The sequence below is a fragment of the Pocillopora verrucosa genome, chromosome 9 (assembly GCF_036669915.1).
Source record: "Pocillopora verrucosa isolate sample1 chromosome 9, ASM3666991v2, whole genome shotgun sequence".
NCBI lineage: Eukaryota > Metazoa > Cnidaria > Anthozoa > Scleractinia > Pocilloporidae > Pocillopora > Pocillopora verrucosa.
This window is the reverse complement of record NC_089320.1, coordinates 17479556-17498324: the sequence shown is the minus strand read 5'-3', so window position 1 is coordinate 17498324 and position 18769 is coordinate 17479556. Positions and strand designations below refer to the sequence as shown.

At 38.5% G+C, this 18769-nt stretch overlaps 3 protein-coding genes across 3 annotated transcripts; 2 read left to right on the top strand and 1 right to left on the bottom strand.

The window, feature by feature from the left end:
* Positions 1 to 965: 965 nt before the first annotated feature.
* On the top strand, positions 966 to 8238 carry LOC131778246 (alpha-taxilin-like). The gene is made up of 13 exons (XM_059094643.2): positions 966 to 1058; positions 1137 to 1299; positions 1508 to 1587; positions 2465 to 2524; positions 3336 to 3446; positions 3994 to 4136; positions 4311 to 4362; positions 4791 to 4910; positions 5500 to 5574; positions 6069 to 6161; positions 7010 to 7105; positions 7339 to 7452; positions 7738 to 8238. The coding sequence occupies exons 1-13, from the start codon at positions 1011 to 1013 to the stop codon at positions 8149 to 8151; spliced, it is 1569 nt and encodes a 522-aa protein (XP_058950626.2). The 5' UTR covers positions 966 to 1010; the 3' UTR covers positions 8152 to 8238.
* Positions 8239 to 9350: 1112 nt separating this feature from the next.
* On the top strand, positions 9351 to 10671 carry LOC131778263 (D(1) dopamine receptor-like). Its single transcript, XM_059094663.2, has one exon. The coding sequence runs from the start codon at positions 9351 to 9353 to the stop codon at positions 10512 to 10514; it is 1164 nt and encodes a 387-aa protein (XP_058950646.2). The 3' UTR covers positions 10515 to 10671.
* A 954-nt stretch (positions 10672 to 11625) lies between these two features.
* LOC131778249 (aldo/keto reductase slr0942-like) lies at positions 11626 to 18612 on the bottom strand. The gene is made up of 9 exons (XM_059094647.1): positions 18506 to 18612; positions 16540 to 16598; positions 15885 to 16067; positions 15227 to 15314; positions 15001 to 15105; positions 14193 to 14310; positions 13780 to 13836; positions 13469 to 13599; positions 11626 to 12388 (listed from the first exon to the last, which is right to left on the bottom strand). Exons 1-9 carry the CDS (start codon positions 18506 to 18508, stop codon positions 12167 to 12169), a joined length of 966 nt encoding a protein of 321 aa, XP_058950630.1. The 5' UTR covers positions 18509 to 18612; the 3' UTR covers positions 11626 to 12166.
* Positions 18613 to 18769: the final 157 nt, after the last annotated feature.

Below are 18769 nucleotides of genomic sequence, written 5' to 3'. Positions count from 1 at the left end.
TATCGTTATTTATCAGAGAAGGAGCTTCATGCGGGGTGTCTGGGGGAGGGGAGGATTTTGGGTGGATCACCTGGTCATCAAGGAGATCAGTCGTCGCCAACAGAGTGTAAAAGGGGACGGATCAATATTAGTCAGGGGGAGACTGACGGCTAATAAGGGGGAATCACAGTATAATGATACTACAGAGCCTTTGGGGGAATCAGGTAAATTTTATCATGACAACCAAAATCCTCCGTAAATCCCCCCGCCCCCGATAAATACCGGTCCGTAATCTGTTCCAAGAAGCGACGTCAGCCTTGAGGAACACTTAACGTCGAACTAACTAACTTAACTAGCTGCTGAAGTATAACAGGTTCTACTCTCCCACCGACGCAGCACCACAGTTTCTTTAAGAACTTACCCTTTATTAACTGCTGAAGTAGCTGGCTAGTTGCGAACAGCAAGTGCTTCCTGGTACGTATTTAGACGTCGACCTTCAGAAAACCGGTGAGTAAATTTTCTTCGGAGATCTCGAACGCCGGTCTACAGGCTTAAGTTGTTGTCTCATTCGGTTCGCAGCTCTGACCATGTTCTCTGGTTTAGGCAGCGAAGGACAGGGATGTTCATCTATCCACTCCTTCAGCAGTTTCATTCGCTATAGTTGACGCCAAAACAAGATCTTACCTGTTACCAGTTATGACACAAATAATATAGGTTAATACACAAATTAACAGCGTGTAAAAAATTAACAGCCTTGTTTAATAGACTGTGAAATCGTAGAATTTGGCAAATATATTTTCCTGTTTCACACGAGCCTGGATCTGAGTTGTTTGCGAGGTGACCTCGCTTAATGGCCACTTGGCTGGTGGCGAGGCGGTCTCGCGATGGCGACTTGATTGGGTGACCTGTGGTTGGCTGTGGTTTTGATTAGGGAAGGCCTGGACTCGACTTTCAAAGATAACCTACTGCAGGCGCGGATACCATTCTCAAACAATTATTCTGTACTAAACATCGATGAGCGAGTAAACGCCATGAATTCTAGCCTTGAAACCGAAAACATGCCCGCAGAAATGCCACAGGTGACACATTTAGAGTTTATATTGTCATATTTAGGGTCAAAATCCCTTATAAATGCGGATGAATTTTCTTGATTCTAGAACGGTGAATCCCACCTGGAAACGGCGGCGGAAGTGGCGCACAAACCAACGGTTGAACTTGGTAGCGAAAAGGCGTCAAAAATCACTGAAAAAAGTGCCAAGAACCCCGATATAAAGCCAGCAAAAAGCAACAAAAAGCTCAAGGAAGAAGAAAAAAAGCTTAGTAAGTTCGAAAGTGACAAGTTTAAAACATTCATGTTCTCTGGTGACGCGAACGAGGCGCGATGCAACTGCATTTGAACCAACTGAATAAAACCTTTTTTGAGAGGATGTTAATAAGTTTATGTATTTCTCGATTCTTTTCCATTAATCCTATTGACCTTTTCTTACAGTTATTCTGATTAACATATGTCTTTTGACCCATTTCGTAGAGTTATTATTCAAATCATTCGAAGATTTGGAAAATCCCGAAGCGAAAATGGACGCCCTTGGCAGGAAACATTTGCAATTGGTAAGAAATGGTATTGATTTAGACCTCTGCAGTTCACCTAAAATCTTCCAATTTCTCTAATAGCTTTAATATGAGCATTTTATAACTACGGTTGCTCACTTCTGGTACAAGGCTTTAATTTATCGTAATCAACGAAACCCGCCGAGTAATTATTGTGATTATTATTATGATAATTTTTATATTAAGCGATTCGAACTTGCAAAACTTGTTTTAATATGTCATCATCTCTCGGGCATTGGAATCGATCGCCCTAAACAAGCGAGTTTTTCAGCTCTCGCACCAAATGTTTGTACATCGATACACCCGTTTTTGCGTGACTCTTAATGTGCGCAGTTAGATATCAATTCGACCCGGGTGGTCGTAAGTGATATTAACCGTACTTGTAATCAAGTATTCCATTTGAATTTTTGTGCTATTATTGAATTAAAATCAAGAAATATTGAGTTGATAGTTTGTACCTCTTCCAGGGTTGTCACTCCCTCTGTCCTCTGTTCTTTTTTTTTTTTTGTTTTTCTTATTGAGATCAGCGTGTTGGCATGTATGTCCAAAACGCAATCATCAGAAAGTACCTTTTCAATTGTGATTCTTTTAATGAGGATAAAATTGGGACCTATTGTAAACTGTAAAACAGCCAATTCAATTAAAAAAAAAGTTGAGCAAAACTGTGAGTAAAGCTGCAGAAATCTGAAAAAGCATTAGAGGAGGGCAATAAATCCTTAAAATTTCCAAAACAGAAATATCCAGAAACTGTATTTTGGTTCCTTTGGAAAGCCCTCTTTCATTCTTTCTGACAATGATTATCGATGTTTGAATGGCATTCTTACTCATCTATCCAGTTATGTCATTTACCTCTCTTTATTTTCTTTATTTTTTGCAGATATCAGAAAATAAAATCACAGAAGTAAGGAAAGATGAATTAGAGAAGAGATTGGAAAAGGTAAAGTGGAGCCATCATATGTTATATCTTCAAAACACAGAAAATTTTTAGCTTATGTCCTATTCTGTTTGACTCAATCATGTCTCAACTCTTCTCCCTGAACATTGCATTCCTTTCCAGTTCCTACAAGGTAGACCACCAAAACTGGATTATTGTCATAAAAACATGTCATTTATTGAATTAACTTGGACCATTTTGATTCAAATGAGCTTCCATATGAAAACAATAAAGATAAAAAAGGGATTCAGTGAATTTGATGTGGCTTGCATTGTTTTAACTTTAGAGTCCAATATTTGCAGTTCAATTGCTTCATATAGTTCTTCATGTGATACCTCAAATGATAATTGATATTTTGTTAGACAGTCGCAGATATCACTTTGCATTCCTGAACACCAGGATAGAAAACAGAGCTACATAGTGTATAAATTAACTGGCTCAGAAGTTGAAGGATGCTTCTTTGGTTATCTCTTTCATGTCAAGGAGTTATCAATGTGCAACTTCTCCTCACATTTCCATATTTTTTTCAGTAAAGATGGTGGTCACACATTCTCTTTGGTGATACATTTAGTTCTGAGAATTTGGTGTTCTGTCAAAGTGATATTCAATGGTTAAAAATATCTGAGATATCAGATAATTGGATAGTTGCCAGGAGGAGAACTTACATTTTGATCAGATACAAGGGTATACTTGTACATGGAAGTGTTGTGATGATAGAAATAAATGGTGGGTTGGAGAATTAATAGGTAATAAATGTGACTCTTAGAATATCAGGGTGCTTATCTTATTGAAATTTGTGGTTGAAATTTTATAGGTCTCACGAGAAAGAGATCAGCTGCAGTCAGAGTTTAACAAAGCAAGTCTGGCCAAAAACAAATTGGAAAGTCTCTGCCGAGAATTACAACGTCACAGCAAACTTGTTAAGGTGCTTGGTTAGAATTTTATACCATATGAGGATTTATCCCTCTAACATGTACAAAGTTTTCTTATCATTTAATAGTGGGATACACAGAGGTTTTGTAGGGGCTGTCAGTAATTTTTGAAGCTGCTGTTATGTTGGACATATCATCAGTTGTAGTGTAATATGCCAGGAAGTACAAAATGGCAGCATCAACATGCTCATCCATGAAATCACATTAGCTCAGACACAACAGGTTTTACAGGTTATGGCCCTAATTGACAGCCCTGCTTTTTAAGTCTTAATGAAACTCCTTGTTCCCCTCTCAGTATTGAGATTTTTACCAGCAGTCCAATGTTCCTGCTTTGAACATTCACAAGTGGGAAGAAGGAAGTGTTTTAACAATTGTGGTAATGATTTTAACAACATGTAATGGTTAGCCAGCTGGATGCTAGATTGAGAAGTTGGAGTTTAACCATGATTGCATCATTGTGTTGTGCAAATGTGAATGTTGTGATATATTCTGAGTTTGGAAATTGTAACATTCAAGAATTTTTGTATTCTTTCTCATCAGGAAGAGAGTCAGCTACGCTCCCAAGAGGAGGAAGCCAAACGAAAGGAACTTTCAGAAAAGTTTCAGACAACAATCAATGACATCTCTGAACAAATGCAAGAAAACTTCAAAGCAAACCAACAGCTGAAAACTGAAAACAATGAGTGAGTAATCTGAAGACTTAAAATAACTCCTAAAAATCAACCTTGAAGTATCCAAATCAAAAAGGTTTCTTTAATCAATGTTCTTTCTCATTACCTACAAATATAAGTCTGAAAACATATCCTCTGCATTCAATTTTAATGTGATTTAAAGTTGTCTGTTTTCATTTTAAACAGACTTGCTACTCGACTGAAAGGCTTGGTTGAACAATATGAAGTCCGTGAAGAGGTAACATACCTTACTATGACCAACATTTGAATACAGTTGCTGTTATTAAGTAAAATAATAATAATAATAATAAAATAGAAGAGGTATTTTAGGTGAAATTTGAATAATAATAATCTGGAAAAATTTTGGAAGTATCAAATTAATTTTTTTTTTTTTGAACGATTTAGCAAATTCTGACCATTATGCAGTTGGGTGATTAATAGTTTAAATCTCTCACAAGAAAGATTTAGGTCAGTCACGAGCTTTTTTTTTAATATATTATTAAGTCAGACGATTAATAAAAAACATCTTTCTTCAACCAAAGATTCCTGTACATGATATCCATGTATGGATAATAACCAGTTTCTACAACTGTGATTTGTTTATGGTTCAGGAATTCCTAAGATCTTTTGAAAATCTTCAAAACCTTGCATACTTTCATTTTCTAGCATGTGGAAAAGGTATTCAAACACAAGCAGCTTGAGCTGCAGTTAGCAGAAGCAAAAATGGCCCAACAAAATCTGAAGTTTAATGAGGATAAGGAGAAGACCTTGACAGAGAACCAGTTGGTAAGATTACTTCATCTGTAACTTAAATGTAAAGCACAAGAAGAAAAGGGATTTGCTTTCTTTTACCTTCTTTGGATTAAGGTCCAAAAACATAGTGAGTAGGGGTTTTTTTCAGAGGTTTATTTTGCCCTTCAACTCCAAAGATCTCACTACCTTTTTCTCCTACCTCCTGCTATACATTTTATCACGGTTTATTTAGCTGTGAGAATTTATTGTTAAATCAGTCAAAATTCCCTTCTTTTCAGTATATGTACCAAGGAGAAGTTGTAAGGAAACTAGCAGATTTTTTTAGCAGCAAGCTTCCACGGCATACATGTATTAGCAACACAAAGTAAATTATTTGAAGGAAGATTTTGTTTGGTGGTTTTTACTTTTTGAAGTAAATTGTGTTATTCCATTACTCACATGTTCAACAAAGAGAGACACTAAAATTGTATGGATTAGTGGTTGATAAAAATTGTGGGAAATTGTGAAGGAAATTTCCTCTCCCTTGTACATTTCTTTTTTTGTTATGTTTTGTTTTTTGTGTTCTCTTTGCCTGACATTGCACTCTTTCTTTCTTCTTGTTTTTTTTTTTGTGGTTATCCAGTTGAATAAGCAAGTGGTAGAGTATAAGAAGCAGTGTGACATCTTGACAAAACAGGAAGCAGAGATGAAATCACAGGTAACATGAGGAAATGATAAAGTTCTGTAATATTGCTTTGTTAGGGTTTGTGATTGTTTCAGTGGCCTTATCATTAGAGCACTGGACTCCTGTTTGAGAAATACAAAAGGAACCTCTTGCTGGGTCTTAATATTGTACACTACTTTTTTGACACTGGCACAGTACCTCCCTCCATCCAGGAAAAGAAATAATACCAGCAAATTGTCAGCACAACCTGACAACATCCAGTTATTAACTTACAATTTTCAAGCAACTTATCTGAGGATAATTACAGAAATAAGCTAGCTGCTACAGATCACTTTCAGATCACAGCTTTTCAAGCTCAGGGTTCAAGATGGAAATTTTTCCTAGGGTGTTGGAATATCAGCAACTAACCTGTGAATCATGTAGTTCATGAACCAAATAAATTGCTTATTATTAGTGTTTGAAATCACCTCCATTTTGATCACTTCATTACTTACTGATATAAAGTTCTTACTCTCTCTCATTACTAGCTGGCAATGTATGCAGAGAGATTTGAGGAATTTCAGAAAACACTCAATAAGAGCAATGAAGTATTTTCAACATTCAAGAAAGAAATGGATAAGGTTTGTAAAAAGAAGTTTTATTCACACAAATATCACAAGACATTTTAAGGCCCCTGTAGTGTGGGGCTACCTCTACAAAAAGTACATTACACCTCCTGGTGAGGCCAATTAGTGAGAGGGCGGGGGGGGGGGGTGTGCAAACTTGCAATGTGGTGATGGGGGAAAAATCTCTGGATACCTCTATACAGGGACGCTCTATTGCAACACAGTGGAATGTCACAGTAGAGTGGAGCCACATCAGGATAAAACCACCTGGTGGGGCAAACTTGTATAACCTTTGTACCTGTGGCCTTCATGGAGGTACTCCTTTATTTAAGGGACACATATCCTTGTCCTAAGGGTGTCCCTTGAATAGATCATCTATTGCATAACCTTTGTACCTGTGGCATTCTTGGAGGGACTCCTTTATTTTAGGGACACATTTCCTAGCCCTAAGGGTGTCCCTTGAATGGATCATCTAAAGTATAACCTTTATACCTGTGGCTTTCATGGAATGACTCCTTTATTTAAGGGACACATCTTTTTAAGCCAACTGGTGTCCCTTGAATAGATTATGCACTGTATAACCTTTGTGCCTGTAGCCTTCAAGGAGGAGCTCTTTATTTAAGGATACACTTTGTACCTGTTGCCTTCATGGAGGGACACCTTTATTTCAAAGGACACATTTTCTAGTCTTTAGGGTGTCCCTTGAATAGACTATCTACTGTATAACCTTTAGTACCTGTCATTTTCTTTGAAGGGACACCTCTATGAAAGGTTATTTCCCCCCCCCCCCCACTAACTTTGTTTCCAGCCTCTCTTTTGTTCAGCATATTGATTGCGTGAATTCTTTTATCACCTTCTTGTAGATGACAAAGACGATCAAAAAACTGGAAAAAGAAAAAGTAACGTGGAAAACGAAATGCGAAAACAGCAACCGTTCATTGGTGCAAATGGTAGATGAGGTAAATCTTATTACACTTAAGGATAAAACCTCTTATTTCGATGCATTTTTTAGTTTAGAAATTGACGGTATTCTGAGTTGATTTGCAGTGAAACCGAAACCCTTTTGGGCTTCTTGTTGTACATAGGCGTTATTTTGGTAGATTTGACTTTAGATCATGACCGTTTTGGGGTATTCAATGAAGTAAAAGGAAAGTGAGTTTATTTAACGTATTTTTTTGACCACCTTATTCAGCGTGAAAAACAGAAAAAAGAAATGGCTGCTTTGCGATTGAAAAACGACAAGCTTGAAAACCTTTGCCGTGCGCTGCATAAGGGAGCCAAAGTCACAGCTGGCGACTTCAGCAAGGTAATCAATTACTGAGTTAGACATAATGATATTATTCGTTTCTCCTTCTCTTTGAGTTTCGTCGTTTCCCTCATTTAGCCGCGAGAGCAAAAGCGAGGGAAAATGGTGGTGCTAAAAGTGTAAGACTAAAAGTGAATTACAGCCTTACTCACGTAATACTTGTGTGTAATAATCTTTTTTCGCTCGTTCTCGGAAGGGCCATTTCCTCAACCCTGTCAATGAATTGGTTTCTTGCTTGGTACTCTCTTGAAATCTTTGTTTACAAAGGATATTTTTTTTTTTTAGGCCAAGGAAACCAGTTCCCCCATTTCTCACCCAGATGTCGAAAGTTCCGACGTTACAAGTACAAAACAGGAAAATTGCGAGGAAACAACTTCTGGAGAAGAGGTAATATCGAGTAAAGAAACGACTGAGGCACCTGAGGAGCAAGAAATCGAGAAAAGAGACAACACAACTGAAGAACGAAACTCTGATGATTTTGTTCACAACACGAACAGTGACGACGAACCGGATGCTGAAAGTACGATTGAATCCGACGATTCTCCGATTGCTTCCGAGACGACTACGGGCATATCCCCCGAAACATCCAATACTTTCGACGAATTTCCGACTGAGTGCGAAATTAAAACCGATGACACAGAAGTAACTTTGGCTGCAAATGATGGTGAAACTGGAATTCACGATGGTTCGAACGGATGAATATTTTTAATTATGTAGAGACACTTGATTATAGGAAGCCCAAAGCTTACTGTTTGCCTCTGTAAATTAAAACGAACTTATCGCAAATGAATCGTTCAATTTTGTTGTAATTTTTATACTAGTTTTATACTTGAACCTCGATAAGTCAGGAAACGGTTTGGATTTTTAACGATGCACGAATTCGTCTGTAGCAATGATAGAAAATGTTTGTCTTGTTGCACAAAATAGAAGACATCAATCACGTCTGAAAGATACTTAGAAAATTACTTTTTTTTCATAATATTTATATTTGAGGAAGCAAAATAAACGAATTACTGGAAGGAAAAGGAAGCATGTAGTTCTTAAATCTCGTTAAAAACGTACAATTATTCCCCTTGCGTGGTTATTACTTTAACTCTCGCATCCGTTGATATCTAATTTTGCGTCAACTGTAAAATCGTGGCGGGTTTTTTTATCAATTATTACTCAGGAAGGCGAAAGAAAAGCTTCTATTTACTCGACGACTAGTAATCATATGACACTAGAAGTCTTGTGTAAACGTTGTACATTTGCGGGTTGTCAAGCTGCGATTTTATTTTGGGTAATGGAAGAGTATTTCATGTCATTCGTCGGGCGTGCAGCAAATAGAAGATTTTCAGCTGTATTTGTCTTTTTACTTATGAATCGCCTGTTGCACAAAGACAAACACCATGAAAACTTCATCAAGGTTTATTTTCAAAGATGGGCAGCAAAAGAGCGGTTGTAAAGCAAGCTTCGCCTTCCGCTTCGCGCTGCGCCGCGAATTAAACCAATTTACTTTGGTGCAGTCACGACAAAAATTTACTTTCGGATGTTCGAGATTATTTGGATTGCAAGATCAGTTATATCCGTTCGAAAGACGAACTTTTTAAAAGTTTGTTTTGGGTTATTGATTTTATGTGGTCGCAATATTACCAAAATCTTTTTTAGACATTTCCTGATATACGTCCTCTGACATACTTCAGATTATTAGCTTGCGAGAAATACCCAAGAAGAGAAAGTAATTCTTTAACTATGATCCGGCACCTGTCTAAATAGAACCTAATTAAGAATTTGCCTTAGGTAAGAATGAATTTTATAATCACAAGTGCTTTCAAGCCAGTGTTATCAGCCATTCTGACAAGCCGCTTCAGTGCACCAATAACTCTTTAGTTTTGGTCAAAATTTTTTAGATCCTCGCAATGGATTCTTCTCCTTCGCTGCAAGGGAACACTGTAAGTTCTCCCACAACAAGCCCTCCGGTAGACCCACAGGAATTCAATTTTACAGCGGCAATGATGTGTGTGGTCATTTTCCTGGCTTTGTTCGGCAATGGTTTGGTGATAGCGGCGTTTCACAGATTTCACCAACTTCGCACAGTTACTAACTACTTCGTCGTTTCGCTCGCGGTAGCGGACATTCTCGTGGCGTCACTTTCTATGCCAAGCTGGATGTATATCCAACTATCGCATCTTTCAAAGATTCCCCAACAAAAACTACTTGCGAAGGTGCTTTACTATTCGTGGCAATACGTGGACATTCTATGCAGTACAGCATCCATAGTGAGTCTTTGTGTGATCAGCGTTGATAGGCATTTAGCGATCAACTCGCCGCTTACTTACCACAGCAGAATGACTCCAAAGCGAGCCCGCACCGCCATAGCGTTAGCATGGCTCTTCGCCTTCGTTTGTGCCAGTTTATCGATTGTAACGGTGGAGCAAAATTTCAACCCAACGGCGGGACAGGTCTATGCGTGTTTTATCTCTATTGCGGCATTTTTTATTCCTTTCTTCATCCTTATTGCGATGTATAGTAAAATTGGCTGCGTGGCCGTGCGACAAGTTCGACAAATTTGCGCCGCCAATTCGGGAATTCAACACGGAATTCAAAGAGAACACAATATGACTTTTCGAAATGAGCTTAGAATCACCAAGATGCTGGGGATAGTGATTGGGGCGTTTGTTTTGTGTTGGGGTCCGTTCTTTTCAATTGTTCTTTTGTACGCGGTCTGTCGGCAAAACTGCCCGAATGACCACGGCTGGGTAGCTATTAGCAAATGGTTACACTACGCAAATAGCACATTCAACCCTCTTATTTATATGCTTTTTACGCCGACTTTTCGCAACGCATTTCGAAGGCTTCTAGTTCGAGGGTTTTGTTGCTTAAAGTTACCGCACGGTGGATCCCGTTTCAACTTGAACATTTGGAAGAAGGGAAGTGTTGAGCCCAGTGAGTATTTTTCGGCGAGAACTTTTCAAGAAACTACTGAAGTACAACCAAGAAAAACAGAGGATGGGTTTAATGAAAAGAACACAAACGTGGAACTCGACAAAACTCGCCAACTGACGGATTCCACAAACACTTGACACTGTTTGATTTGATTTTTAAAAACACCATGCTTTATTAAAAAAATAATGTAAATCCCCAGTCTTTAAAGCCAAGTCGCACTTATAGTTTCCTATTTAAAGGGGTTGTGTATACATCTTTGCGAGTAAAAGTAAAAAATACAAACAGGCCTCTTTGCTTCGCTAATGAACAGTTTTAAGTTTCACTAGAAAATGTCTTTGCTACCTCCGGTAATAAAAAAAAAACTAATGCATGAACGTTTAAAGCCTAGATTATTTGGTTCTTTTTTGTCTTCATTAAAAGCTAAGCTATTTGAGTTTCACATTTTCATAGGAAATACTCCCCTCTCGATGTAACGGCAATCTTTTTTACCATCATCGTATGCAGACAAAGATAAATTCGATCATGGAACTGAAGCGTCTCTATTTCAGAGCACTGGCGTTAAGTAAGTGGGTCGGAGTCGGAGTTTAAGTAAAAATGATGGCGAAAACGTCTTTGAAGCAATACATTTAACGAAATTTTTCAGAACGCAACTACTGATTGTTTCCATGGTAACAAAAAACGAAATTGTACCAGCGTAATGGTTTCAGTCAATGGAGGAATACTAATGTATTTGATTTTAGCTAATTGATATTTAAAGTGTTTTCTCTCGTAAATTGAGTTTCATAGCGCTCTTATTTAAGAAAAAAAAATTAACTCCCCGGCTTTTCATAAGTACACAATGTTTTTGCAGTTGGTGGCTCACCGAAAAATGTTTTAAAATACGTTAAATTAATTTTCTGTATTAACAACATGGGTTTTATCTCCCAAAAGGGAACAGTTCTCGGTATGCTGTATGCTTTATATAATAAGCCGCTGAATAAAGTTCTATTTACTCCTGTTTTATAATCATAGACAAGAACAGACATAGGTTACATCTTGAAATCGCATATGTGCTGCATTGACTTAGCTTTGATTATCGAACAAAGCGTAAGTATGTTCGAAAATTGAAGCTTTTTGGTGATGTGGTTGTATTTAGTTAATTAGCAAGATTACCATGGGTTCCTCTATTTTAGTTTCCCTTTTAATTTTTTTTTGTCTTCCTACAACAATTATTATTTTCCTCTCATGATATTTCTCGTAATTCTCATGACCTCAAAGTTTCTTTAGGCGCTAGTAACTCTCCATATTGAATATAATTTAAGTCCTATTTTGTTGGCGGGTTAGGAGAGGAAAATCGATGATTTACTCAGATACGTGACCGTCCGATAAAAATTAACAAAAAGGATGCCAGCATCAGCTTTCTCTGAATAGCGAAATGGAAAAAAATCTTCACAAAAATTCGCATGGCAGCCACAACAGATCTTAAATAAAAAAGGGTCATTCCTTCTGATGTAGTGATTGCCAATCGGAACTTGTCCGCATGCTTTTCTCCACATTTAAGGTCGTGCACATATATGATTCTCAATTTGATTTGCTTTGTTCTGATAGAGACGTCTTTAATTCTGGTTTTAAGACTTGAATCACCACCGCAATAAATAGACTAAAAATTGCTAAAACAGCCACGAATATGACACCAATGCAAGTTTTTTGAACCAATTTTATTTACCCACAAAGACAGGTCACTTCTTGGTAAATTTTAAATCTATTCCTTTTCTTCGTTTGTACCATTTTTCCCCTTCCTTTTATTGCTTCATTCCTCGCCATCCCACACTCCTCCTACTGGAATTTCCTCTGGTTTGTACATCCAGCACATTTTGAAGTATCGATGACGTATGCCAATGTTTTGAATCGCTTTCATGTCATCCTTATCTAAGTTTACATGAAGTGCATCAAGGTTCTCTTTGATATGATTTTCAGAAACGGCCTTTGGGAGGACTGGAGTACCACGCTTGATACCCCAGGCAAGAGCGACCTGCATTTAGACAAGAAAAAGACAAGGACTTGAGCCTCAGCTACCAGAAACTTCACTAGGCTCTTTCTCTTATGTAAGCTCTTGTTGTGTAAAGGAGAAAGACCCGCAAAGCCTCTAAGTTGGTAAGGATCACCAGGGAACATGTTCAAAAAGAAAAATTAACGTTGAAGAAACGGGCTAAGAAGCATGCGTCATTGACCAGGAGAAAAGTCAAGATGGCTATAGTCTGTATACAATAGCTGACGGTTTTGAGGAAGCCTTTTACGGCAGCGGAGCTGAAAAACACGCTACAAAAAGGCGAGAGGTATGCATGAGATCGACACACTTGCGCGTATCTCCACCGCTCTTTTCGAGGCGCCGACGGCGTAATTGTGATGGAACGCCCCCTTGCTAAACTACGTCGTAAGATGGCTATATGCTGATTAAGATTTGACTTAAAAAGAAAAAAACATCAGGCCTGGTCACTATACTATACGTGTAGCCGTACCCTCCTTCCTCCCCTTAAGGTGAAACGGAAGCGAGGGAACGTCTACGAAAACCTGACACTAGACGTTTGATCATGAGAGCATTCTATTCACCATCTTGTTCGTTAATGTGAAAGAAAACTAAAAAACTCTAGCCAATCAGAATTCACGAAAGAATCAACAAAAGGGGTTAACCAATAAAACGTCACTGTAAATTTTCTTACAAAAGAGTGGAGTTACAGAACACGATTTGAATCAGGTTTTCGTAGACGTTCCCTACCTTCCGTTTCACCTGGAAGGGGGGGGGGGGGGGGTACGGCTTCACGTAGGCTATCCCAAGCAACTCAGCAACACAAGCTACACCATATCCCGTGTCCACCCTTAAAAGAACTGAGGTGTTCAACACATTTTAAACTTGAGTTTTTAAAAAATGTGTGGCGATAGGTAGTCGCTCTGAAAGACGTTATTTAAACCTTTAATAAGCGTTTTTAGTTTAAATAATAAATGGTAGAAACAATTATAACAAAGACTAACTATAACTATTTTTTTAGCTAAGTTCAAAAATCTATAAAACTGACTCGAACATAAATCAGATTTAAATGCTCCCGTTTCTTACCAAGGCAGCAGTAGTGTTGTGTTTTTCTGCAATTTTTGTCAGCACTGGATTCTCTAGCACTACTGGCTCTGTTGGGTTGACAACTGGTCTGTCTGGGGAACCCAGCGGAGAATACGCCGTCACAGCGATTCCTAAAGGATCAGTGCACAAAACAATACATGACGTTCACATATCATTCAGAAAAATACAAAAAAAAATAGAACTCTTACTCAGCAGCTGGAGGGTGAATAAAACAACAACTACATTAACCACAACAAGATCGAAAATAACTTAATGGTATATTAGGATTTAAAGAGTTTTTTTTTTTTCACCTTTACTCGTGGAGAAAGATATTAGTTCATCCTGATGTAAATATGGATGAAGTTCCACTGCAAAATTAAAACAGAAAAATCAACTCAACGCCGGTTATAACCAGGCAGCTAATCTCCATGCATATTTGTTACTCAGAGAGAAGGAGTCATATAGTGCACTAGATCTCCTGTTAGTCAATAAAATTGGTAATTTATCAATAATACTAAAACGTCCTGGCCGGCCACCATCTTAAAAGACTAGTCGCTCTCTCCCCTCCCTAAGTGTCTCTCTGACCGAGGGAAACATAGGGAGGAGATTGCCTAGAATACTACCCATCGCTGTTACAGATGAACCATATTACAACAAAATCCAGGCGATGCCACTTTCATAGACGGTTTTGAGGACTATCTGAGCATGATTCTTGGCTTGATACCTTGATTACAAGCTGGCGGTATTCTTGCAGTTTCTAGAAGAGTCTGAGTCTTCTTCATGGTGAAGTTTGAAATTCCAATGGCTTTGCAGAGGCCTTTATCGACAAGTTCCTCCATTGCCTGCAGTAATAAAATAGATACGCATGATGTGAATGTGTAGTTAACGAATTGAAATGGTTGCAGGAAAGGAGAAAAAACTTATATCATTGAATCACTGTGATTAATAAAGCGTTTCGATACTTATGATGGAAAAAAACCAAATAGAAATATTTCATTATGATACTAGATCGAGGGAGAAAACAATCGCCTAAGAAATGACGCCAGCAACACACCAATCACAACCGGCCATAGTGCCGTTGAACCACTCGACTCCTCAGGTTCCTCTTTTCAATGAACAAGCCTTACAAACGGTTTTGTTTTATGATCGCACAAGATTGAACCGTTAGTTTTCCAGTCTAAAGCTAATCCTTTCAGTTATACCACAAAGGTGGACGCTTTCATTCTCGACTGATACCGGACAGCTTGTCCCTCAGAGCAAATACAAAGTTTAATCCAAAATTTTGTTTCTGTCTGATATACGTTTGTGGCTTTAAATGAAGGTGCCCTGAAAGGTAAGTTCCGGCCTTGAATTCTTTAACTTCTTGTACGCGACAAGAGAGCATATTTTGGGAATAGAGAGGAAAAAGGAGAAAAATAAGTTCACTCCATGAAAAATTTTAGTGGAGCGTAACCTTGAAAACTTGATACTTCTCGACAAGATTGGGTGGACATATTTTAATTTGATTGATTGATTCTCGTATCTTAGCATACCTTCCAAGTACTTGCTATGCCTTCAGGCGAATAGCCAATCACACCATCTGCAATGCACCGCGTGGGGACTTTTGCGTCTTTCTTGAAAGCGCAAGGGATATGTACCTAATTAGAAACAAGGGAATGAAGTAATACTCTCACTTTTCTTTGTAATTCATATAATTCATATAATTCATGTTTTATGGTCAAACCAGGTGTAGTCAGACTACAACTCATATAATTTTACCAGGTACAGATCGAGGTAGTCCAGCTGTAAATTTGTCAGCGTTTCCTGGCAAGCGGGAAGAACATCTTCAGGCGCATGGTGTTTGCACCTGAGAAAGAGATGAGGGCAATAATTCTTTAAAGGTGCACCTCACGTTTTTGTCGGCTTATTATTTCTTTATTTTCGCATTCTACTGTCCGCGTGACTTGAATTCTTTTCTTATCCTGTTTGCACATCAGTTACAGAGGCTTTGTGAGACAGTAGCCGCACTAGTACGTTCGATGTTTCAGTCGCGAGCCTTGAGAACTCAGCCTAGTACACGAAGTCGAGGCTTGATGTCGAACTTCCCACAGAAAAATCTCATAGTCTCACTAGTTTTTGTTAGCAACTGTTTTTAAATTTCATCGCAAAATGAAGCAGTTTTCTGGTAAAAACTCATTGAAATAGGATAGAGGGAAACAGGACATGTCCAACGATGAGAGGAATTTTGTTTACCTTTTACTAATTATTGATGAGGGAAGTGCGCTCTGAGAAGGAAGGAACATCTGAGAGCGACGCAACGAGGAAAAAGTTAACCGCGCTCCCCTTAACCTACAAAATATTTGAATCTCTTCTCATGAACCCAGGATATCAATATGTGATCACGAGGACGCATGGCTCAAAGCCTGAGAATACTTACCAGAGTTTTGATGTGATAAACACGTCCCCTCTTTTCAACTTTCCTTCTTTGAAGACTTCAGTTAAGACTTCACCTATTTCATCTTCGTTATCATAGGCCCAAGCGCAGTCAATGTGTCTGTATCCATGCCGTAAGGCTAGCCTGACAGCGTTCCCGACCGTCCCTTTTTTGGACTTCCAGGTCCTTGAAGTTAATCATAAATATCGATTCAAAACCGATACTGTTAGACAACTTCCTTCCACTTCGATGTAGAGTTAGGTTCTAGAAGCGATGCCACAATGGGAAGAACAATCATTGCATGTTATCTTGTGACGAAGTAGGCTATAAAGCCGGAGGTTTGGTTGGAGTTCTGTTCTGCCCTCATTTTTGAGAGCACAGTGACTTACATAACTATCACTTATACAAGCTGGTGGATAGCTAAATATCGTTAGGGAGAAGACTTCAATAGTCGTAAAAACTAAGCTTCTTAAAAACGTCTCTAATTACTAGTGTTTTCGAAACCTCTACTTGAGAACCCGTTCCAATCATCCTTGTTGAACCCTGGGTCGTCCTCCTTTTAGTTCAATGAACACTGCCCACCACTGGAATTCATCTTGTGTCTCATAGTAGAAAATGTTTTTCAAAATATAGTAAAGTAATGAACTACTGGCCTTACCCCAAGGCAATAAAAGGCATCAGAGCTCCATTGTAAAGCTTCACTCCTTGAACAGCCGCCTGTCAAAAGACAGTAGAAAGGACTGAATTTAAACACATTTGCCCGTCAGCATCCATTGAAGGAAAGATGTAGTTGGTCTCTGGCCGGGTTCTTTGGCATTACAGTCAATCGTTCTTTCGTTCGCTCTTTCACCTCTGGCGTTAATCCAGACTATCTATCTATCCAGACTATCTTGCTGATATGTTTAAATCACGTTCTCACGAGTCCATAATAGACAAACTCGATCATCTGGTGCTTTGGATATACCTTTATGTCGCCTGTCAACAGGGCAGCGCTCCTTTGCTTTCAGAGGAGCCAAACTCTGGAACTCCTTGAATGATAACATTAAGTCTTTAAAATGCCCCAGGAATTTTAGACGTCATCTTGCAAACGTTTTATTAAGTTGATATATTATATTATTGATATATATTTTGTAATTATAATATTATTGTATTTACATTCTCAATTAATTTATATATTTGTATTGAGCTGAAAAGCCCACTTAGGGAGCATCAATAAAGTATAAAGTATATAAAGTATAAATATACATATAGAATAATAAATATTGCAAGTGCTTACGTTCCCAAACAATTGAAATCGTGGACTCCTTCTGATATAAACGCACGAAGTAGTGAAAAATGGACCAAATGCGTGGCAGTAAGAGGTTTTCATAGAATTTCCCCTAAAGAGTACCAGATGTTTGTTAAGAAATTTCAAGAGATTCCGAAAATTATTTGATTTTTTTGTACACAGATTTAAATAAGCGCTCTTCCTCTTCTACATCGACTCTCCCTCTCCTAACACAGTTTTTCAAGCTGTATGATCCATTTTATTTTATTTTAATTTGCCAAATTATCGGTGAGGTAAAATTGCGGTATTCGATGTGCACATAACATAAAAGTTTTTCTCTTTAAGTTTGTAAACTCATCAGTTTTATAAAAATAAATTTGATTACTGCTTCGCTCGCTGTTTAAACTTTATGACCAGCTTTTTCTGTTACAACACAATTCACGAGACTGCTTAGACGCAAATGATGTTTTACAATCTACGATTACACTATCTGGCAAAAATTGAGATGAAAAGCCTCTGCACGATTAGCCCTCCCTCCCCTCCCCTCCCCCGTCACCCACCCCACTATCGTGCTCGTGTTCTCCTTTGCCGCCAATCATTTTTAAACGGGGTGTTAGGGAAGAGAAGCGTTGCGTTACATACAAACGAACTGGTGTGAGGAAGAGGCCTTTCACCCCAATATGCGGACTGCTTATCTTACTTAAAACAGAACATTTCACCAACCAAATGAATACCCACGTGAAAACACTTTTAACGCTGCATGAAAATTTAAGCGCAAACAAGGCTTCGGGTGAGTAAAAGACATCACCGTGCATTAAAAGTACCAGAAGATTTTGCTTGAGCCAACCATGCATCAAATTTTTAACGCTTGTATGCAAATTCTTATCTTTTCACAAGTTAACAAGGAAAGCGAAAAATGTGTATAACCACTGGAAAAAATGGGCACGTTCAGGAGGAAAATTTTGCAAAAGTAGTTTATGACGTACCGCAATTAAGGAGATACTAAACGTACCAACAATTTGCGCTTGCGGAAGCCGCGCAGCTAGGATAGCAAAATTATGCGCATTGCGTGACCTCCTTGCAAGGTTCAAAAAATGCAGATGTAGAACGAATCAATCTACACATTTAACGTCATAAATCGTAAGTTAGATGAAGAAAATAAGTCTGCAATTGTGACAGCAAGAGCTACAAATAAAACGGACAGACTCTAGATCTGTACTCTTCGCTCCTGATCGATCGTCAATCGTCACGCAAATTGCACTGATGACTCCAAAAGATCCGAATAATCAGTAGTAAGAACGAGCTGACGACACAGGCAACTTAATCATGAGATAAAGAAAGAATTCAGTTTTCCTACCATTGTGGTTAGTCACTAGATCTATTCAGTCTGACGGGATGAAGCCTGAATTAAAGACGATCTCAGTGCACAAACTGCACCGTCATCTTCACAATACGAAAATTAAATATCCGCTGACAATCGGCACGCGGGCATCGTTGTAATGTAAGCGACAATAATCTAACCTCTGCTATCTGGGGGTTTCGCCTCATTTCGAGTTCGCCCCTCACCACCTTTGCGAGTTCGCCCACTGAAGTGAAACAAGTTCGCCTAACCTTGACCAGT